This window comes from Ranitomeya imitator, chromosome 4, assembly GCF_032444005.1.
Source record: "Ranitomeya imitator isolate aRanImi1 chromosome 4, aRanImi1.pri, whole genome shotgun sequence".
Classification (NCBI taxonomy): Eukaryota; Metazoa; Chordata; class Amphibia; order Anura; family Dendrobatidae; genus Ranitomeya; species Ranitomeya imitator.
In genome coordinates, this window is record NC_091285.1 from 381,853,532 (window position 1) to 381,876,666 (window position 23,135).

Below are 23,135 nucleotides of genomic sequence, written 5' to 3' on the forward strand. Positions count from 1 at the left end.
CTGCAGTAGAGAGAGGACTCTGCTGACCATAAGAGCTTACATCCTACAGGAGAGAGAGGACCCTGCTGACCATAAGAGCTTACATACTGCAGTAGAGAGAGGACCCAGCTGACCATAAGAGCTTACATTCTGCAGTAGAGAGAGGACCCTGCTGACCATAAGAGCTTACATTCTACAGGAGAGAGAGGATCCTGCTGAACATAAGAGCTTACATTCTACAGGAGAGAGAGGACACTGCTGACCATAAGAGCTTACATTCTACAGGAGAGAGAGGATCCTGCTGACGATCAGAGCTTACATTCTACAGGAGAGAGAGGACACTGCTGACCATAAGAGCTTACATTCTACAGGAGAGAGAGAGGACCCAGCTGACCATAAGAGCTTACATTCTACAGGAGCGAGAGGACCCTGCTGACCATAAGAGCCTACATTCTACAGGAGAGAGAGGACCCAGCTGACCATAAGAGCTTACATCCTACAGGAGAGACAAGATCCTGCTGACCATAAGAGTTTACATTCTACATGAGAGAGAGAGAGAGAGAAAGAGAGAGGACCATGCTGAACATAAGAGCTTCCATTCTACAGGAGAGAGAGCACCATGCTGGCCATAAGACCTTCCATTCTACAAGAGAGAGAGGACATTATTGACCATAAGAGCTTACATCCTATATGAGAGAGAGGATGCTGATGATCATAAGAGCTTCCATTCTACAGGAGAGAGAGCACCATGCTGACCATAAGAGCTTACATTCCACACTAGAGAAAGGACCCTTTTGACCATAAGAGCTTACATTCTACAAGAGAGAGAGGACACTACTGACCATAAGAGCTTACATTCTACAGTAGAGAGAGGACACTACTGACCATAAGAGCTTACATTCTACAATAGAGAGCACCATACTGACCATAAGAGCTTACATTCTACAATAGAGAGCACCATACTGACCATAAGAGCTTACATTCTACAGTAGAGAGAGGACACTACTGACCATAAGAGCTTACATTCTACAATAGAGAGCACCATACTGACCATAAGAGCTTACATTCTACAGGAGAGAGAGGACCCTGCTGACCATAAGAGCTTACATTCTACAGGAGAGAAAGGACCCTTTTGACCATAAGAGCTTACATTCTACAAGAGAGAGAGGACACTACTGACCATAAGAGCTTACATTCTACAGTAGAGAGAGGACACTACTGACCATAAGAGCTTACATTCTACAATAGAGAGCACCATACTGACCATAAGAGCTTACATTCTACAATAGAGAGCACCATACTGACCATAAGAGCTTACATTCTACAATAGAGAGCACCATACTGACCATAAGAGCTTACATTCTACAGGAGAGAGAGGACCCTGCTGACCATAAGAGCTTACATTCTACAGGAGAGAAAGGACCCTTTTGACCATAAGAGCTTACATTCTACAAGAGAGAGAGGACACTACTGACCATAAGAGCTTACATTCTACAGTAGAGAGAGGACACTACTGACCATAAGAGCTTACATTCTACAATAGAGAGCACCATACTGACCATAAGAGCTTACATTCTACAATAGAGAGCACCATACTGACCATAAGAGCTTACATTCTACAGTAGAGAGAGGACACTACTGACCATAAGAGCTTACATTCTACAATAGAGAGCACCATACTGACCATAAGAGCTTACATTCTACAATAGAGAGCACCATACTGACCATAAGAGCTTACATTCTACAGGAGAGAGAGGACCCTGCTGACCATAAGAGCTTACATTCTACATGAGAGATAGGACCCTGCTGAACATACGAGCTTACATTCTACAGTAGAGAGAGGACCCGACTGACCATAAGAGCTTACATTCTATAGAAAAGAGTAAGCGAGAATCCCGCTGACTATAAGCGCATACAGTCTGTGCTCTGCATCAGCAACAATGTATCTCTTCACAGTATGACAATCACGCTTATGTTTTAGTGAAACATCTAATGCTTTCATACCTTTCCCAAAGGATTGCATTATTTGATGCTTTTGTCAGCAGAGAGAAAAGGATTCTCTTTCCAATATTGCCTGAAACCTGTGGCCTACTAAATAATGTGGAACGTCCTTCTTAAGTAGTTTTCTTTTAATTGGACTCATCTGGAAAACTAATTATCACAGGTGTTTGAGACTGATTTCAGTTATCCAAAGACCCTGAGACACAATTCTATCCATGGGTTTATTTGAAAAAAAAAATCTTTATGACACTTCCAATTTGCATAGTAATTTGGAATGCAGTGTACAGTATATCTGATTTGAGCTATTTTTATTGTGCTTTAGACACTTTTTTGCACTTTTATGAACATTTCAATGTGTTAAATTGTGATTCTAAAATGAGAATTGTACAGATATATGTTCTATAGATTTAATCACTTCTTTTTTTATCTCTTCTTGATTTTTTTTATTCGTTTCATACAAGTCTTTGTGGTTGAATGGAAAAAGATCACACAGACATATTGTACTGCTTTCTATAAGCTGCAGCATAGTGTGTGGCCTCTTTTCTCTGAATCCACAAATCACTACATCTCGATATTTCATTGTACACCAGTATCTGAGTAAAAATGCTCTTCAGATATCTGTACAGTCCAGAAATGTAACAAGAAACCATATCTCAATAAAGGGGCTTTGTACGCTACATTAAAAAGAAAAAAGCTTACAACTTTCCCTGCCTTTTTTTAGGGGAGGAGGGGTCTACAGACATATGGAACCACTTATGAACAAGGAATGATTGTTTTATCCAAACGGTTTCTCACATCGGGCTAATGCGACCTTAACCATTTCAATGCCAGATGTGGGAATTTTGCATGGCTACATATGACGCGGACTCACGGTAAACATGCATTGTGTCAACTTTTTGTGGCGTTGCATGGTCTCCTCTGGCAAGCATTAAGAAGAAACGTGATAGTTTCCACCAAAATATAGTCTTATAACGAAAACCGAGCTCGTGAGTCTCGAGAGACATCAGTTTCCTATGCAAAACATGCTTGTGGGAACAGGATATGAAACAAAGTACCAGAGGGCCAAAAATGCAAGTGCTCTCAGTGTGATAATTGAGGACATATTTACCATTAATCTATTAAAGAAAAAATGGAGGAATACAGATAATGGCAATAACTTTTCATTCAGTAGATTCCAGAATCTACCAAACGATGAAATAGGGCACTCCTCATTCCTAAAGCCTTTTCCTAAATTAGGCAGGCGGCAGGCAGTATTGTAGATTCCTATCATCTGCTATTAGTTAGAAAAGTTCAGCTTTCGGACAGGGCTACATGAATGACATTGTTTCCTTTTTCATTCTATAGTAGCAATCAAAACAAGCCCCTTGTTAGACCCTGAAGGGGAGATTTACTAAGTACAAAGATTTAGAATTTGGGTGCAAAAAACTGCCGTGCATGCCATGCACCCAATTTAGTATGTGTTTCACACTCTTCAAACCTCACTAGTCTAATCATGTGTGTGCCATCATTTTGGTGCAAAATATTATCGTAAATTAGGCAGCCAAGAGGCAACATACGGGCAGGTGCAGACGTCCATGGATTCTTTCATTCGAGAAAAATGGGTCAATTATATTAATCACACTCTGATGACACTATGATTAGAGTTGAGTTGGATCATACTGTGATTCGATTCTCTGGGATGAGGAGAAGATGGAGAAAAAAAATTCTCCGTCTTCTCCATTTTATTAGTCCGTAGAAATTGGACTGCACTCCGATGTCATCAACCCATTGACTTTCATAGCTGATTGCAATCCAAATATCGGATCTAACTCGGGCATGCGGTGATTTTTTTTATTTGAACCGGCTTAGTCTGAGGAAAAAAAAATGTGACCCCAACAATGGTCTGAGTGTGGATTGCATTGCCGAATAACACTAGGACTGAAAATACGGCCGTGTACACAAAGCCAGAGAAAGATCCTGTGAACTAGAATGTGTATGATCAGTCTGTGTCATCTTCAGAGAGAAATGAGACTGTAAACCCCATTGAGGATTAGTGTAACTGCATTGCTGCCTTATGTCACACCTGGATATTACACCTATGGGCCATCTGATATATTAATACTAATCAGATATTAGGAACAGTGTCCATACTTATCTCACTCTCCTATATAATCTGGACCGGTAGTATTTTTTTTGTAATGCAGTGTTCCAATTTATAGATATAGAGGATTTTTTTTTCTTTCACATCCCAAACCAAAGCAAAAGCTGTATGTCGGATTTAGCATTTAATCACGGCACCAGATGGTGATACGAAAGAGATTCCTTTCAGATGGTCACGTGATTTACTGTACCAGAAAACCAATGGAGTGTAAGGCATGGGGTCACATGACAGATGTAGAATAAGTCTGTTAGAGCTCTGATTAGACAAGTGACCTGGTTACCATCTGTAGCTGGAAGAAGTGACTTTGACATTTTTGGATCACGCTCCCTGGAAGCATTAGTCCATCCCAAGCTGTCCTGCACTGCAAAGTATGCAGAGGGAACTGGAGGAAGTCAGAGATTTGCTACTTAAAACATGCTTTTAGGCACTGTGCTTATATTCCCCCTCCCACCCTCCAGACAAGCCACATCTTGATTCAAGAAAAGGTCTCTTAAAGTAAAACCAGCTCCGTCATTTGATATATGAGAAATCTGGAGGAGTCTACAAGCTTTTGCACAGGAAGGGCTTCTCCAGCCTTTGTGCAGAGCCCCAGCGAACAGCCTGACTCAGGCTCCCATACAGGGATGGTGCTCCAGACGGCCGTGACCCCGGGCAGGGCCCGCAGATTTTTCTTCAAAATACCGTATGGATCACTGAGAAGGAGAAGCGGAGAAATGGTGAGTACTACTACTAATATTCTGCACGTAGAACAGCGACATCAACCCTTTCGATTGTCTGTATTATTATATGATGCGTAATTACTTTGGAATAACTCGCCTCGTCACGATTTTAAATATTCAGTGAGAGATAAAATATTTAATTAATCTACAAAAAAAAAAAAAATTTGCAAACTTTACCAGTGAATATTTTCAGCTTTGTCAACATCATCTCAATTGTTAACATAAATTTGGTCCGTGTTGTACAACAGTCGAATTAAAATTGATTTCTTTTTATTGTGCAGTAAATGGTTTAGCCAGCGTTCTCTCGCATGATTGGAGAATTGTTCGTTAGGCTATAGGAAATCGTAGTCATTTATGGCTACTTTTACATTTGCTTTGGCTTTAGAAAGTGCGTGAAAAAAGTGAATGCTAAAGCCCCGCCTGCATATAGAGTACTAGTAATGATGATGATGATGATGATGGAGAGTGATAAAAGCTCTTATCTGTATAAAAAAAGAGAACTCATTCGCATCAACTAAAATATTCTGGAAATAATTCCGAAATTGAGCTGTACTAAGCACATGGCCAGAAGGGGCTTGTTGTTTGCAAGTAGCGAGGCTCAATATGATATGTAACTATTGTTACGTTGTTTGTGCATTATCTGGGGATAATATTCTGCATGATCGGTAAAATAGCACATTGTGAAATGAAGACCAGCTGTGTCAATTAATTACAGTTTTTAATGATTTGTGTATTACGTATCGTAGGGGAAATCATTGATTTTAGCAGCATTGTGTGTTTTCATGTTTTTTATGCCTTTCTTCCTATTTGGAAGAATAGAATTGCTGGCAGCGACAATTGATAAATAAACTCGCTTTGACTTTCATCCACTTTCTTTTGATATCAGAATCTCATTGTGTACGCCAGACCCAGGTTAGGGTTTAATGTTACAAATGCTGGCATTCCTATATAGTATTACATAAAAGAGATGTAAGAATTGCCAGAAGATACATGCAGTGTTCAATGTCTTTCCTTGTTTTCTGGTAATATAACAAAGCAACTTCGGCTAGCAATTGTAACTGTCTGATGTGGTCATGTTATGTGACACCTCTAAAGTGCTTCAGGAAAATACATTGTATGGGTACTGTTTCATTGCGTGTGTAAATCAATGGTATAGGGGGCCACAATGGTCGTTCTCTAGGCACCAAATTTTATGGGGTACAAAATTTTACTTCCAACTACCCTAACTACTTTTTCTGAAGATTCTTCTTAGGCTGGGAAATACGTCCGAGTCTCGCATGGTAATACCCGGCATCGCCGCTGTCTCTCTGTCTCTCACTCTCCTGAGTGACGGCGGCAATGCCGGGTATCACCATGCAAGACTCGGACGTATTTCTCCCATGTGTGATACCGGCCTTAGAGCGAAGGCGGGGAATAGGTAGTGCTGGACCGGCGTCCCACAAGCTGAGTAAAGCAGCCAAGGTCTGCTTTAACATTTGCGCTGCTACCTCACAGATTAACTATGTAGAGTGCAGCAGTCAGGAATCAGATGATTTGCCATCAGCTGCTGTACTCTACATAGGCAGTGAGCAAGACATAGCTCACAGTGTGATGAAGTGAGTTTTGTCATCCTGGTATCTGCCCATGCAGAGCTCAGCAGCCGAAGACAAACTAATTTCAACTGCTGTGCTCTGCATGGATGGAGATGACAAAGACTGGCGGGTGCTCTCGCGTGGCTCCCACACTTCTATCACTTGTAATTTTGTTAGAGACCAAGATCTGCTTGGTGAGCTGCTCCAAATTTTAAAAAGTGACCCGTGAAGAAAAAACACTAGCTTTATAATAAACTTTGCATTTTACATATGTTTTCAAGGATTACGACAAGGACTATGGTTAGGACTTGGTTAAGTGTAAGTGGAGCGCCCCCAGACGCAGGGCCGCAGGTTACTCGGTACCGGTCCTCTCTGTCTCGGTGCTGGGGTTGTCACGGTGGCTGGACCCGGTCCGTGACCCTGCTAAGGGGCGTCGTCCAATAAAAGGGGTGATGGTAGTTTGTCAAGGGTTCGTGATGCCACCTGTGGTATTCGGTCAGGGTGACTGACGCTGCTTAGGGGTCCGCTGGGGTGATGGAATGGCAGCTAGATGGTATACCTTCCCACAGGTGAAGTATATCCCCAGGGCTTCCCAGTAGTGTAGGTGGCGATGATGTGAGGCGCAGTTAATAACGAGGACACAGGGTTGCAGTCTCTTTACCTTTTTACTGAAGACTTCGGGATCCGCAGTCCAGAGTACTGCTAACAGGGCTGGCTGAGTCCGGCCGGTCCGAAGGCACATCCAGAGTTCCCTTTGCAGGTGGAAATCAGTGCCTACCAACTAGCGCCTGTGTGTTGTAGTCCTTCCCTGCTGAGCATTCAGGATAGTCCTCACAACTTTCGTATCTGTTCTTTCTCTTTCTCTTCGTCCCCCAAGTTTATATCTGGATAGGACGCACCCATTTGACAGGAAGGCTCGGAGCTATTCTGGGACCCTAGAGACGCCCCTCTCCAACTTTGCCCCCTATGTCTGCTTAGGTGATGTAAGGTAGACAGCCAACCTATAATCAACTGTCCTGCCACTGTTTGAAGTAATGCTTGAAGTCTGTTACTTCCTCGGCGTTCCGGCCACCGGCTACGCGCCTCAGTAGGATGTTGCCGATCTCGGGGCACGACTCCTACTGGTTATCTCCTTGTGCTGCAATTTCATTTCTCACTTCTCCACAAAATCCTTCGGTTCGTGTCCTTCCTTAGGATGCCGCCGCAAGGTAGTGCAGGCGCGGCTCCGTACGTTCTGTCCTTTCTACCTAGGTACCTGCCAGGAACCCACCCCTGACAGGTCCTCCCTGGAGCTCTCCCAGGCTGCGTTCTCTCTAACTTCCTGTCCAACCCCCAGTTTTACCAGAGTGTGAGGAGTGGCCTAATACATAGAGCCTTTTGCTCCCCCTGGTGGCCGGAGTGTGAAGTGTAATGTGTGACTGTGATACCTGGTCAGGTGAACTCCTTTAGTGCAATCAGACATAACATCACTCCCCTTAGTGGCAGAGCGACATTACTGCAACGACCAGAACTCTCAGGCGCTGCATAAGGATAGTACTATAGGTAAGGGTTAAGATTAGGATTAGAGTTAGGGCTAAGGTTTGGGACAGTGTTAGGCCATGTTCACACGTTCCTGATTTCCCTGCTGTTTTTTCTGCACTAAAAACCGCAGCTCTTGGCAGAAAACGCAGGTCCTTTTTTTGATGCGTTTTTGGTGCGTTTTTTGATGCGTTTTTTAGTGCGTTTTTTAATGCAGTTTTCTATGCAGAGTCTGTGTTTTCTAGGAAGTTTTTAGGGTTAAAATGGCTGAAAATACCCTAACCCTACCCCTAACCCTAACCCTACCCCTACCCCTAACCCTAACCCTACCCCTAACCCTAACCCTACCCCTAACCCTACCCCTAACCCTACCCCTAACCCTACCCCTACCCCTAACCCTACCCCTATTCTAACCTTAGTGGAAAATAAAAATTCTTTATTTTTTTATTGTCCCTACCTATGGGGGTGACAAAGGGGGGGGGGTTATTTACTATTTTTTTTATTTTGATCACTGAGATAGATTATATCTCAGTGATCAAAATGCACTTTGGAACGAATCTGCCGGCCGGCAGATTCGGCGGGCGCACTGCGCATGCGCCCGCCATTTTGGAAGATGGCGGCGCCCAGGGAGAAGACGGACGGACGGACACCCGGAGGCCGGGTAAGTATAACGGGGGAGATGAGGGCACGGAGGGGCCGTCGGAGCACGGGGGGGTGGCATCGGAGCATGGGGGGGTGGGATTGGGGCACGGGGGGGCAGCCACACTGCAGCGGTTCTGCACCACAAACCGCAGAAAACCCGCAGATATTTTTTTCATCTGCGGGTTTTACTGCGGGTTTGACCTCACAATGGAGGTCTATGGGTGCAGAATCGCTGCAGTTCCGCAAAAAGAAGTGACATGGTACTTCTTTTTTACCGCAGCTATTCAGCGTGGCTTTTTTCGGGATTTTCCGCAATGTGGGCACAGCAGTTCCTGTTTTCCACAGGGTATATTGTAATGTACCCTGCATGGAAAACAGCTGCGGACCCGCAGCGGGAAAATCGCGGCGATTCCGCATTAAAAAAATGATGGTGTGAACATGGCCTTAGAGTTGGGGATACGGATAAATGATACATTATGGGATAAATAATAAATAGTTACATAAGAAATGTAAAAGAATCTAACAATGTACAACTACTTTTAAAATTTGGAGCAAAATTTAAGGAAAAAAAACAGAAGAATAACTATTGTGTGTATACATATATTTGTGTATATATATACATATAGTATAGTATTTAGTCAGCCACCAATTGTGCAAGTTCTCCCATATAAAAAAAGATGAAAGAGGCCTGTAATTGACATCATAGGTAGACCACAAGTATGAGAGTCAAAATGAGAAAACAAATCCAGAAAATCACCTTGTCTGATTTGGCAAGAATTATTTTGCAAATTATGGTTGAATATATTTATTTGATCATTAACAAAAGTTCATCTCAATATTTTTTTTTATATATCCTTGGTTGGCAATGACAGAGGTCAAACGTTTTCTGAAAGTGTTCACAAGGTTGGGACACACTGTTGGTGGTATGTTGGCCCATTCCTGCATGCAAATCTCCTCTAGAGCAGTGATGTTTTGGGCCTGTCGCTAGGCAACATGGACTTTCAACTCCCTCCAAAGGTTTTCTATGGGGTTGAGATCTGAAGACTGGCTAGACTACTCCAGGACCTTCATATACTTCTTACAAAGCCACTCCTTTGTTGACCTGGTGGTGTGCTTGGGATCATTATTATGCTGAAAGACCCATCCATGCTTCATCGTCAATGCCCTTGCTGAAGGAAAGAGGATTGCGCTCAAAATCTCACAGTACATGGCCCCATTCCCCTCATGCTTCACAGTAGGTATGGTGTTCTTTGGATGCAACTCAGCATTCTGTCTCCTCCAAACAAGACAAGTTTTGTTTCTACCAAGCAGTTCTACTTTTGTTTCTTCAGACCATATGACATTCTCCCAATACTCATATTTCAAAATGTTTGGATAACCACCACGTGTGCATATGGAGGTATCCCAATTCTCCAATGTCACCAAATGTTGGGTGTAATGGCATTTTATATTTCCACCTGCCGGGTACTTTGTTGTTATGCAATATAAGCAACCAAAGGTGTTTGGCAGTGGCTTATTCCCCTGTACTTATTAAGAATGTGTGTATGCTCACCGAATGTCTATGTTTATGAAGGAGGTCAGGATAGATAGGTGCCGTCCAAACCATTATTCAGCTAACGTTTAGGTGTATAGCCACATTAGATAATGCATACTACAAAGGTAGTACCTGAATCTGTAACTCATGTCAGCCAGATTGTCCTTTCCTTTGAGAAATGTTATTCTACAACTCAGAAATGTAACATAACATCAACTTCATTTCTCTTCCATATGCTTGCTATATGCCAATATATGGCCAGTGTGTGCATCAGTATTTGTAAGCCAAATCCAGGAGTGGAAAACTACAATGGAAATATTCATATACCTTCCATGTTTTGGAGCTACAGTGGTCCTTAAAATCTTCAGAAATTAAGTTTTGAAGAAGTAGATGCAATGTATTCAATTCATTCTCTATGTCTTCATCTCATATAGTATAGTAATACAATGAAGACTCAAATAGCATGCACCATTTTCTAATACAAGCTTTATATTAATCCCTCTCCTGAATCTGAAAAATAGGTCACAAACTGCTGAAATTGCTGTAGACTGAAGAGACAATGACCGAGCTGAATAGAAAACACGTGACCAGCTGGCTGTTTTATTACACATAGACTGGAACGAGGAGGAGGAGGATCATTCTGCATGCAGCTGATGAAAGGCACTGAACGTCATGTACTATTCATTCGCAGCCTTCGCTTTTCACATTTCTCCGTCTAGAGACATCATCCTTTCCCATCACTATCTATTGATGATAAGGTGCATACCCGCAGAACCCCAGCATCAATTTAGTAATCTGAAATTACCTCACGAAGCCTCCCAGCTGGACACAATGTCTTCCCAAGCTCTACCTGAAAATATATGATATGTTGCTGAGGGAAATACATTAAAAGCTGAACAAATCAATCTTCACAGACATATGTGTGGTTCCTTTACCATTATATTCACGCAGCTCTCTGTATTCCAGTCTGTGCTCCAGCAGAGATACAATTTCCATGGACTCGCAGTGCATCACAGATTATTACATACGGTATCTGCCTTGTTATCGAGAGATCTATTCCTAAACTAGCCATTCACAGCTCACATAATGGATAATACATTCCTTTATGTGCTATATATTGAAACTCACAGAGATCAATCTGACCTTCATATACCAGCCTGGAAAGGATAAGTCACTTATCCAGAAAAAAATGGAATAGTAGCAATCTGTTAGAAAGTTACTAAATAAATGTGTGTATATATATATATATATATATATATATATATATATATATTCAGTATATACTGTGTGCACAATTATTAGGCAATTGGCATTTTTGATGATTAATTTCATTACTGAGCTAAAGTGCTGTCGGTCAACCCAAATAATCCTGAAACCAGAAATTTTAAGAACCTGTAATCAAGTTTTTGTAAAGTAAAGACATGTCTGTAGTGTCACTGTAATAATGGTTATATTGATACCTTTGGTGAAGAAATCCACTTTGTTTTTCTTCTTTAAAAGCAGAAAATCCTGTCAGCAGGATTGTGCACTGTAACCTACAGACCGTGTCAGGTCGTTGCCGTTATACTGATTACACTGATACCTTGGTTGATGAAATCCGTCCGTGGTTGTTGTCTAATCTTTATTTTCAGTTTTGAATTAATGATATGATTGTGCTCCGGGGCGGACCTGTGGAGGGGTCTTCATGCGGTATTCATAATGAAGACTGCTGACAGGTCACTGATCCGTCACTTACCTGCTCCTGGTTTCCATAATGAACACCGAGACATAATGATGGAAAAAAAAACTTCTGCAGGCAGGTTCCAGCAGTGACGCCTGCACTGCAGCATAATCACATGTTTAATGTGTAGTTAGTACCAGGGGCACTGCTATCATGGGGCAAGTTGAGCCCTTTGCTTCAGGCGGCAGTCGTCACTGAAAGACAGGGGGCAGGAGAGCGGTGGTCAGAACACCTGATGCCGACTTTCCATAATCCCTGACATTTGCTGTCACTAGCGCGCCCCTGCTCACAATCCACGGTGTGCAATATCAGCCGGTTATCCCTGCACCACCTTGGCTGCTCTGTGCAAACAGGACCTGTGATGAGGTCATAGGAGGGGAGGAGTCAGGGGTCACATGATAGGGACATCCTTGGATTGCAGGACTCTGCTGTGCTGGTTGCCATGTTAAGTGTGTGTGTATGAGGTGTACGGAGCGGAGCCGTGTGTGTATGAGGTGTACGGAGCAGAGCCGTGTGTGTATGAGGTGTATGGAGCGGAGCTCAATGTGTACGAGGTGTATGGAGCGGAGCCGTGTGTGTATGAGGTGTATGGAGCGGAGCCGTGTGTATGAGGTGTATGGAGCGGAGCCGTGTGTGTATGAGATGTATGGAGCGGAGCCGTGTGTGTATGAGGTGTATGGAGCAGAGCCATGTGTGTATGAGGTGTACGGAGCAGAGCCGGGTGTGTATTAGGTGTACGGAGCAGAGCCGGGTGTGTATGAGGTGTATGGAGCAAAGCCGGGTGTGTATGAGATGTATGGAGCAGAGCCGGGTGTGTATGAGGTGTACGGAGCAGAGCCAGGTGTGTATTAGGTGAGCGGAGCCATGTGTGTATGAGGTGTACGGAGCGGAGCCGTGTGTGTATGAGGTGTATGGAGCAGACGACTCCTGCGCAATAGCAAGGTGGATTTTATCAACCAAGGTATCATTGTAATCAGTATAACGGTGCCAACCTGACACTGTCTATAGGTTACTGTGCACAATCCTGCTAAGGCCGGAGTCACACTACAGCGAGATACGGCCGAGTATACGGCACAGCATCGACGTAGAAATCCCGCGTCTCTGATTGGTCGAGGCCGCCAGGCCTCGACCAATCAGCAACGGGCACAGCGACGATGACGTCATAAAGGACGTAGACATCATGCGTCTCTGATTGGTCGAGGCCGCCAGGCCTCGACCAATCAGCAACGGGCACAGCGACGATGATGTCATAATGGTTGCCATGGCGACGATGATGTCATAAAGGTTGCCTTGACCAATCAGCGACGGGCACAGTTTGCCGCGAATTCTGGAATCATCATTGTCCATATACTACAGGGACATGCATATTCTAGAATACCCGATGCGTTAGAATCGGGCCACAGTCTAGTATATATATATACCCGTATATATACCTTATATACTTGAGTATAAGCCAACCTGAGTATAAGCTGACCCCCGTAATTTTGCCACAAAAAACTTTACGACTCAAGTATAAGCCTAGGGTGGAAAATGCAGAAGGTACTGGTAAATTTCAAAAATAAAAATAGATACCAATAAAAGTAAAATTAATTGAGTAGTTTAAGTGTTTTTGAACATGCTCTGGCAGCGGCACTCCGGAGCGGAGCGTGCGGCCGCATAGCAATACATGGAGCTGCACACTCCACTCCGGAGTGCCGATGCCAGAGCATGTTTTTAACCTGTGAGACTTGGCCGTATCTCGCTGTAGTGTGACTCTGGCCTTACAGGTTCCCTTTAATCCCTTCACGACCTTGCCCTTTTCCGTTTTTGCATTCTCGTTTTTCGCTCCCCTCCTTCCCAGAGCCATAACTTTTTTATTTTTCCGTCAATATGGCCATGTGAGGGCTTGTTTTTTGCAGGACAAGTTGCCCTTTTCAAAGACATCATTGGTTTTAGCATGTCATGTACTAGAAGACGGGAAAAAAATTCCAAGTACGGTGAAATTGCAAAAAAGTGCAATCCCACACTTGTTTTTTGTATGGCTTTTTTGCTAGGTTCACTAAATGCTAAAACTGACCTATCATTTTGATTCTCCAGGTCATTATGAGTTAATAGACACCAAACATGTTTAGGTTACGTTTTATCTAAGTGGTAAAAAAAAATTCCAAACTTTGCTAAAAAAAAAAAAAAGAATTGCTCAATTTTCCAATACCCGTAGCGTCTCCATTTTTCATAATCTGTGGTCGGTTGAGGGCTTATTTTTTGCGTACCGAGCTGACGTTTTTAATGATACCATTTTGGTGTAGATACGTTCTTTTTATCGCCCATTATTACATTTTAATGCAATGTCAGGGCGACCAAAAAAGCGTAATTCTGGAGTTTCAAATTTTTTTCTCGCTACGCCGTGGTTAATCCTTTTTTCCTGGCGGCCTCGACCAATCAGAGACCCGGGATTTCCAGGACAGACAGACAGACAGACAGACAGACAGACGGAAAAACCCTTAGACAATTATAGATAGATATATATATATATATATATATATATATAGTCATTTTTTACATTTTAAAAACTATAAAAAGGAAAATGGACCAATGCAAAAGGAGGTTTGGACACCCTGCATGGTTAGTACCTAGTAGCACCCCGTTTTGAAGCTATCACAGCATGTAAACTGTTGTGAATTCTGTTGTTAAGCTCCCTCCAGTGGTCATGAATGGTACTTCGGCTGGTTCTGTCCATGGGCTCCCTCTGGTGGCTGTGAGTGGAGCTGCTGCTTCTGAGGTTCCTTCCACAGGTGACGAGGTTAATTCGTTAGCTGGCTGCTCTATTTAACTCCACCTAGATCATTGCTCCATGCCACCTGTCAATGTTCCAGTATTGGTCTAGTTCGCTCCTGGATCGTTCTTGTGACCTGTCTTCTCAGCAGAAGCTAAGTTCCTGCTTGTTTTTCTCTGTTTGCTATTTTTTCTGTCCAGCTTGCTATTTTGATTTTTGTCTTGCTTGCTGGAAGCTCTGGGACGCAGAGGGAGCGCCTCCGCACCGTGAGTCGGTGTGGAGGGTCTTTTTGCGCCCTCTGCGTGGTCTTTTTGTAGTTTTTGTGCTGACCGCAAAGTTACCTTTCCTATCCTCTGTCTGTTCAGTAAGTCGGGCCTCACTTTGCTAAATCTATTTCATCTCTGTGTTTGTAATTTTCATCTTTACTCACAGTCATTATATGTGGGGGGCTGCCTGTTCCTTTGGGGAATTTCTCTGAGGCAAGGTAGGCTTTATTTTTCTATCTTTAGGGCTAGCTAGTTCCTTAGGCTGTGACGAGGCGCCTAGGGAGCGTCAGGAGCGCTCCACGGCTATTTCTAGTGTGTGTGATAGGATTAGGGATTGCGGTCAGCAGAGTTCCCACGTCTCAGAGCTTGTCCTGTATTATTAGTAACTATCAGGTCATTCCGTGTGCTCTTAACCACCAGGTCCATTATTGTCCTCACCACCAGGTCATAAAAGTACAGGTGGCCCAAAGTATTAATGCATCTCAATAGAGGGATAAGAGAAGTTCCGAGACCATTTTTTTTCTTTGCAGTGTGTTTTGTCTCTCTTTTCCCCTTTACCTCTGGGTGGTTCAGGATACAGGTGTAGATATGGACATTCAAGGTCTGTCCTCTTGTATGGATAATCTCACTGCAAGGGTACAAAACATTCAAGATTTTGTGGTTCAGAATCCGATGTTAGAGCCTAGGATTCCTATTCCTGATTTGCTTTTTGGGGATAGATCTAAGTTCCTGAATTTCAAAAATAATTGTAAATTGTTTCTTGCTTTGAAACCTCGCTCCTCAGGTGACCCTGTTCAACAAGTGAAAATCATTATTTCTTTGTTACGTGGCGACCCTCAAGACTGGGCATTTTCCCTTGCGCCAGGAGATCCGGCATTGCGTGATGTTGATGCGTTTTTTCTGGCGCTTGGATTGCTTTATGATGAACCAAATTCAGTGGATCAGGCAGAGAAAATCTTGCTGGCTCTGTGTCAGGGTCAGGATGAGGTAGAGATATATTGTCAGAAGTTTAGGAAGTGGTCTGTACTCACTCAGTGGAATGAATGTGCGCTGGCAGCAATTTTCAGAAAGGGTCTCTCTGAAGCCCTTAAGGATGTCATGGTGGAATTTCCCATGCCTGCTGGTCTGAATGAGTCTATGTCTTTGGCCATTCAGATCGATCGACGCTTGCGTGAGCGTAAAGTTGTGCACCATTTGGCTGTATTATCTGAGCATAGACCTGAGCCTATGCAATGTGATAGGACTTTGACCAGAGCTGAACGGCAAGAACACAGACGTTGGAATGGGCTGTGTTTTTACTGTGGTGATTCCACTCATGCTATCTCCGATTGTCCTAAGCGCACTTAGCGTTTCGCTAGGTCTGCCACCATTGGTACGGTACAGTCGAAATTTCTTTTGTCCGTTACTCTGATTTGCTCTTTGTCATCCTATTCTGTTATGGCATTTGTGGATTCAGGCGCTGCCCTGAATTTGATGGACTTGGAATTTGCTAGGCGCTGTGGTTTTATCTTGGAGCCCTTGCAGTATCCTATTCCATTGAGAGGAATTGATGCTACGCCTTTGGCCAAGAATAAGCCCCAGTACTGGACCAAATTGACCATGTGCATGGCTCCTGCACATCAGGAGGATATTCGCTTTTTGGTGTTGCATAATCTGCATGATGTGGTCGTTTTGGGGTTGCCATGGCTACAGGTCCATAATCCAGTATTGGATTGGAAATCTATGTCTGTGTCCAGCTGGGGTTGTCAGGGGGTACATGGTGATGTTCCATTTTTGTCTATTTCGTCATCCACCCCTTCTGAAGTCCCGGAGTTTTTGTCGGATTACCGGGATGTATTTGATGAGCCCAAATTCAGTGCCCTACCTCCTCATAGGGATTGCGATTGTGCTATCAATTTGATTCCTGGTAGTAAGTTTCCTAAGGGCCGACTGTTCAATTTATCTGTGCCAGAACACACCGCTATGCGGAGTTATATAAAGGAATCCTTGGAGAAGGGTCATAGTCGCCCGTCGTCGTCACCATTGAGAGCAGGGTTCTTTTTTGTGGCCAGGAAGGATGGTTCTTTGAGACCTTGTATTGATTACCGCCTTCTTAATAAGATCACAGTCAAATTTCAGTACCCTTTGCCGCTGCTGTCTGATTTATTTGCTCGGATTAAGGGGGCTAGTTGGTTCACCAAGATAGATCTTCGTGGTGCGTATAATCTTGTGCGTATTAAACAGGGCGATGAATGGAAAACAGCATTTAATACGCCCGAGGGCCATTTTGAGTACCTGGTTATGCCATTCGGGCTCTCCAATACTCCATCAGTATTTCAGTCCTTTATGCATGACATCTTCCGAGAGTACCTGGATAAATTCCTGATTGTATATTTGGATGATATTTTGGTCTTCTCGGATGATTGGGAGTCTCACGTGAAGCAGGTCAGAATGGTGTTCCAGGTCCTTCGTGCTAATTCTTTGTTTGTGAAGGGGTCTAAGTGTCTCTTTGGAGTTCAGAAGGTTTCGTTTTTGGGTTTCATTTTTTCCCCTTCTACTATCGAGATGGACCCTGTTAAAGTCCAGGCCATTTATGATTGGACTCAGCCGACATCTGTGAAGAGTCTGCAAAAGTTCCTGGGCTTTGCTAATTTTTATCGTCGCTTCATCAGTAATTTTTCTAGTGTTGCTAACCGTTGACTGATTTGACCAAGAAGGGTGCTGATGTGGTCAATTGGTCTTCTGCGGCTGTGGAAGCTTTTCAGGAGTTGAAGCGTCGTTTTTCTTCTGCCCCTGTGTTGTGCCAGCCAGATGTTTCGCTCCCGTTTCAGGTCGAGGTTGATGCTTCTGAGATTGGAGCAGGAGCTGTTTTGTCGCAAAGAAGTTCTGATGGCTCGGTGATGAAACCATGTGCCTTCTTTTCTAGAAAGTTTTCGCCTGCTGAGCGCAATTATGATGTTGGCAATCGAGAGTTGTTGGCCATGAAGTGGGCATTCGAGGAGTGGCGTCATTGGCTTGAAGGAGCCAAGCATCGCGTGGTGATCTTGACGGATCACAAGAATTTGACTTATCTCGAGTCTGCCAAACGGTTGAATCCTAGACAGGCTCGTTGGTCGCTATTTTTCTCCCGTTTTGATTTTGTGGTTTCGTACCTTCCGGGCTCTAAGAATGTGAAGGCTGATGCCCTGTCAAGGAGTTTTGTGCCCGACTCTCCGGGTGTTCCTGAGCCGGCGGGTATTCTCAAAGAGGGGGTAATTTTGTCTGCCATCTCCCCTGATTTGCGGCGGGTGCTGCAAAAATTTCAGGCTGATAGACCTGACCGTTGCCCAGCGGAGAAACTGTTTGTCCCTGATAAATGGACTAGTAGAGTTATCTCTGAGGTTCATTGTTCGGTGTTGGCTGGTCATCCTGGAATCTTTGGTACCAGAGATTTGGTGGCTAGATCCTTTTGGTGGCCGTCTTTGTCGCGGGATGTGCGTTCTTTTGTGCAGTCCTGTGGGACTTGTGCTCGGGCTAAGCCCTGCTGTTCTCATGCCAGTGGGTTGCTTTTGCCCTTGCCGGTCCCGAAGAGGCCCTGGACGCATATTTCTATGGATTTTATTTCGGATCTCCCTGTCTCTCAAAAGATGTCGGTCATTTGGGTGGTTTGTGATCGCTTCTCTAAGATGGTCCATTTGGTACCCTTGTCTAAATTGCCTTCCTCCTCTGATTTGGTGCCGTTGTTTTTCCAGCATGTGGTTCGTTTACATGGCATTCCGGAGAACATCGTTTCGGACAGAGGTTCCCAGTTTGTTTCGAGGTTTTGGCGATCCTTTTGTGCTAGGATGGGCATTGATTTGTCTTTTTCCTCGGCTTTCCATCCTCAGACAAATGGCCAAACCGAACGAACTAATCAGACTTTGGAAACATATCTGAGATGCTTTGTTTCTGCTGATCAGGATGATTGGGTGTCCTTTTTGCCTTTGGCTGAGTTCGCCCTTAATAATCGGGCCAGCTCGGTTACTTTGGTTTCGCCGTTTTTCTGCAATTCTGGTTTCCATCCTCGTTTCTCTTCAGGGCAGGTTGAGTCTTCGGACTGTCCTGGTGTAGATACTGTGGTGATAGGTTGCAGCAGATTTGGACTCATGTGGTGGACAATTTGACATTGTCCCAGGAGAAGGCTCAACGTTTCGCTAACCGCCGGCGCTGTGTGGGTCCCCGACTTCGTGTTGGGGATTTGGTTTGGTTGTCGTCTCTTTATGTTCCTAAGAAGGTTTCCTCTAAGTTTAAGCCTCGTTTCATTGGTCCGTATAAGATTTCTGAGGTTCTCAATCCTGTGTCATTTCGTTTGACCCTTCCAGCTTCTTTTGTCATCCATAATGTATTCCATAGGTCGTTGTTGCGGAGATACGTGGCGCCTGTGGTTCCATCCGTTGATCCTCCTGCCCCGGTGTTGGTTGAGGGGGAGTTGGAGTATGTGGTGAAGATTTTGGATTCTCGTATTTCGAGACGGAAACTCCAGTACCTGGTCAAGTGGAAGGGTTATGGTCAGGAAGATAATTCCTGGGTCTTTGCCTCTGATGTTCATGCTGCCGATCTGGTTCGTGCCTTTCATTTGGCTCGTCCTGGTCAGCCTGGGGGCTCTGGTGAGGGTTCGGTGACCCCTCCTCAAGGGGGGGGTACTGTTGTGAATTCTGTTGTTAAGCTCCCTCCTGTGGTCATGAATGGTACTTCGGCTGGTTCTGTCCATGGGCTCCCTCTGGTGGCTGTGAGTGGAGCTGCTGCTTCTGAGGTTCCTTCCACAGGTGACGAGGTTAATTCGTTAGCTGGCTGCTCTATTTAACTCCACCTTGATCATTGCTCCATGCCACCTGTCAATGTTCCAGTATTGGTCTAGTTTGCTCCTGGATCGTTCTTGTGACCTGTCTTCTCAACAGAAGCTAAGTTCCTGCTTGTTTTTCTCTGTTTGCTATTTTTTCTGTCCAGCTTGCTATTTTGATTTTTGTCTTGCTTGCTGGAAGCTCTGGGACACAGAGGGAGCACCTCCGCACCGTGAGTCGGTGTGGAGGGTCTTTTTGCGCCCTCTGCGTGGTCTTTTTGTAGTTTTTGTGCTGACCGCAAAGTTACCTTTCCTATCCTCTGTCTGTTCAGTAAGTCGGGCCTCACTTTGCTAAATCTATTTCATCTCTGTGTTTGTAATTTTCATCTTTACTCACAGTCATTATATGTGGGGGGCTGCCTGTTCCTTTGGGGAATTTCTCTGAGGCAAGGTAGGCTTTATTTTTCTATCTTTAGGGCTAGCTAGTTCCTTAGGCTGTGACGAGGCGCCTAGGGAGCGTCAGGAGCGCTCCACGGCTATTTCTAGTGTGTGTGATAGGATTAGGGATTGCGGTCAGCAGAGTTCCCACGTCTCAGAGCTTGTCCTGTATTATTAGTAACTATCAGGTCATTCCGTGTGCTCTTAACCACCAGGTCCATTATTGTCCTCACCACCAGGTCATAACAGTAAACGGTTTTTGTAGCCAGTCAAGAGTCTTTTATTTCTTGTTTGAGGGATTTTCATCCATTCTTCCTTGGAAAATTCTTCCAGTTCTGTGAGATTCCAGGGTCATCTTACATGCACTGCTATTTTGAGATCTAGCCACAGATTTTCAATGATGTTCAGATCAGGAGACTGTAAAGGCCATTGTAAAACCTTCATCTTGTACCTTTTAAGGTAGTCTATTGTGGATTTTCACATGTATTTAGGATCATTATCCATTTGTAGAAGCATCCACTTTCAACTTCAGCTTTTTTACAGATGATGTTATGCTTGCATCAAGAATTTGTTGAAATTTCATTGAATCCATTGTTCCCCCTACCCAGGAAATGTTCCCTGTGCCATCGGTTGCAACACGACCTCAAAGCATGATTAATCCAACCCCATGCTTAATGATTGGCAAGATGTTCTTTTCCTAAAATTTTGTCCTTTTTTTCTCCACATGGACAAAGAGTTCTATTTTAACCTCATCGGTCCACAGGACTTGTTTCCAAAATGCATCAGGCTTGTTTAGATATTCTTTTGGATACTTCTGATGCTGAATTGTATGGTGAGGTCGCAGGAAAGGTTTTCTTCTGATGACTCTTCCATGAAGGTCATATTTGTGCAGCTGTCTCTGAACAGTAAAACAATGTACCACAACTTCAGAGTCTGCTAAATCTTTCTGAAGGTCTTTTGCAGTCAAGGGGGGGGGGGTTCTGATTTGCCTTTCTAGGAATCCTATGAGCAGCTCTCACTGAAATGTTGCTTCGTCTTCCAGACCTTATCTTGACCTCCACTGTTCTTGTTAACCACCATTTCTTAATTACATTTCGCACTCAGGAAAGGGAAACTTGAAAACACTTTGCTATTTTCTTATACTCTTCTCCTGCTTTTTGGCCCTCCATCATTTTCATTTACAGAGTGCTAGGCAGCTGCTTAGAATGACCCATGGCTGCTGTTTTTTGGCACAAGGTTATAGCAGGCTGGATTTTTATAAAACTCAGAAATTTGCATCACTAGGCTTTTCCTAACCATGATAGTGAACAAACCATAACCCTGATTAAAGTCTGAAACCTTGGTCAAAGTTATCTGACCACACAAATTTCCAAGGGTGCCCAAACTTTTGCATCAGTCCATTTTCCTTTTTGTAATTTTTAAAATGTAATAAATATATATATATATATATATATATATATATATATATATATATATATATTCTATATAATAATATAATAATAATTTTTATTTATATAGCGCCAACATATTCCGCAGCGCTTTACAAATTATAGAGGGGACTTGTACAGACAATAGACATTACAGCATAACAGAAATACAGTTCAAAACAGATACCAGGAGGAGTGAGGGCCCTGCTCGCAAGCTTACAAACTATTATATATAATTGTCTAAGGGTTTTTCCGTCTGTCTGTCTGTCTTTCTGTCTTTCTGTCTGTCTGTCTTTCTGTCTGTCTGTCTGTCTGTCCTGGAAATCCCGCGTCTCTGATTGGTCGAGGCCGCCAGGCCTCGACCAATCAGAGACCGGCACAGCATCGACGTAGAAATCCCGCGTCTCTGATTGGTCGACCAATCAGCAACGGGCACAGCGATGATGATGTCATAAAGTACGTAGACATCCCCCGTCTCTGATTGGTCGAGGCCGCCAGGCCTCGACCAATCCGCAACGGGCACCGCGACGATGATGTCATAAAGGACGTAGACATCTCACGTTTCTGATTCAGCGACGGGCACAGTATCGACGTAGATGTCATAATGGTTGCCATGGCGACGATGATGTCATAAAGGTTGCCTCGACCAATCAGCGACGGGCACAGTCTGCCGCGAATTCTGGAATCATCATTGTCCATATACTACGGGGACATGCATATTCTAGAATACCCGATGCATTAGAATCGGGCCACAATCTAATATATATATATATATATATATATATATATATATTTTGGATAGAATAGAAGTACTAAACTGCTCTTTTATATATATAAGATAAATGTGTCTCTTTAGAGGCTACCATGTAGTTAGTCATCAGGAAAGGAGAACCTGATACCCGGTCCCGCCCTGCTAATCCCTTCTAGGAACCCTCATAAATAAGAGAACTTGGAGGTTGTAACATCATTTTATAGTGCTTATTGTATTGTTTGTTCTTTTTGTTTTTTTACTACCTGATGAAGGCTGCACTGTAAAAATAGCAGCCGAAACGCGTTGTACTGTTTTTTTTTTTTTTAAATTTACAAATATATTTTATTTTTTTATTTTGAGAAAATAAATGAATTTTTTAACATTTTTCACTTGAAGTGGATGAATTAAAAAAATCCGTAGGTGCTTAGCGCCACATTTACTTGGAGTTTTTTTTTCCCTTTGAAAGAGAGCTAAAGGGACAGCCATGTAATACTGCACTTCACCTATGCAGCTGCTGTCAGGAAAAATCCTGTCTAGCCATTACCCAACAAAATCAGCTGTTTGTGAAATATGCCATTAAAGGGACCCCGAGTAATTAGCTGATTGCTTTGGTGGGCAATTTTTATAAAAAGGTTTATCTCTGATTACCTTTTTAACAGCTAGACATCTGCTTAGGATAAGAGTTCCAGTTGGTCACTGAGTACTTATCATGCCGAGATCTAGTACATTCAGTAACATGCTCAGCTCCTCTCTTACCCTGTATAGCCCCTTTGGCTCAATAGGTAAGTGCCCTTTAGGTTAGTTCCAGGAAGCTGTACTTGCTAGGGGGTCTGGGACCTCTTATCATGATTTTAGGGATCGGAAACTCACTTGTAAGAAAGGAGCTTAGCATGTGCAACA

The 23,135-nt window shown here is 43.6% G+C and overlaps 1 protein-coding gene and 1 long non-coding RNA gene across 4 annotated transcripts in view; one reads left to right on the forward strand and one right to left on the reverse strand.

The window, feature by feature from the left end:
- The window catches only part of FRMD4A (FERM domain containing 4A), a 620,822-nt gene that overhangs the window by 201,397 nt on the left and 396,290 nt on the right, over positions 1–23,135 (forward strand). Inside the window, exon 1 of one of the 3 annotated variants that reach the window (XM_069765178.1) lies at positions 4,510–4,836. The exons of the other annotated variants lie outside the window; for them this stretch is intronic. Coding sequence (XP_069621279.1) covers positions 4,642–4,836 — 195 coding nt within the window. The 5' untranslated portion in view covers positions 4,510–4,641. Of the gene's footprint in view, positions 1–4,509; positions 4,837–23,135 lie in introns of those variants that run through there. 3 annotated transcript variants of the gene reach the window in all.
- LOC138676187 (uncharacterized) lies at positions 9,677–11,095 on the reverse strand. Its single transcript, XR_011320753.1, has 3 exons — positions 11,040–11,095; positions 10,910–10,954; positions 9,677–9,739 (listed from the first exon to the last, which is right to left on the reverse strand). It is a non-coding gene; the product is annotated as an uncharacterized lncRNA (long non-coding RNA).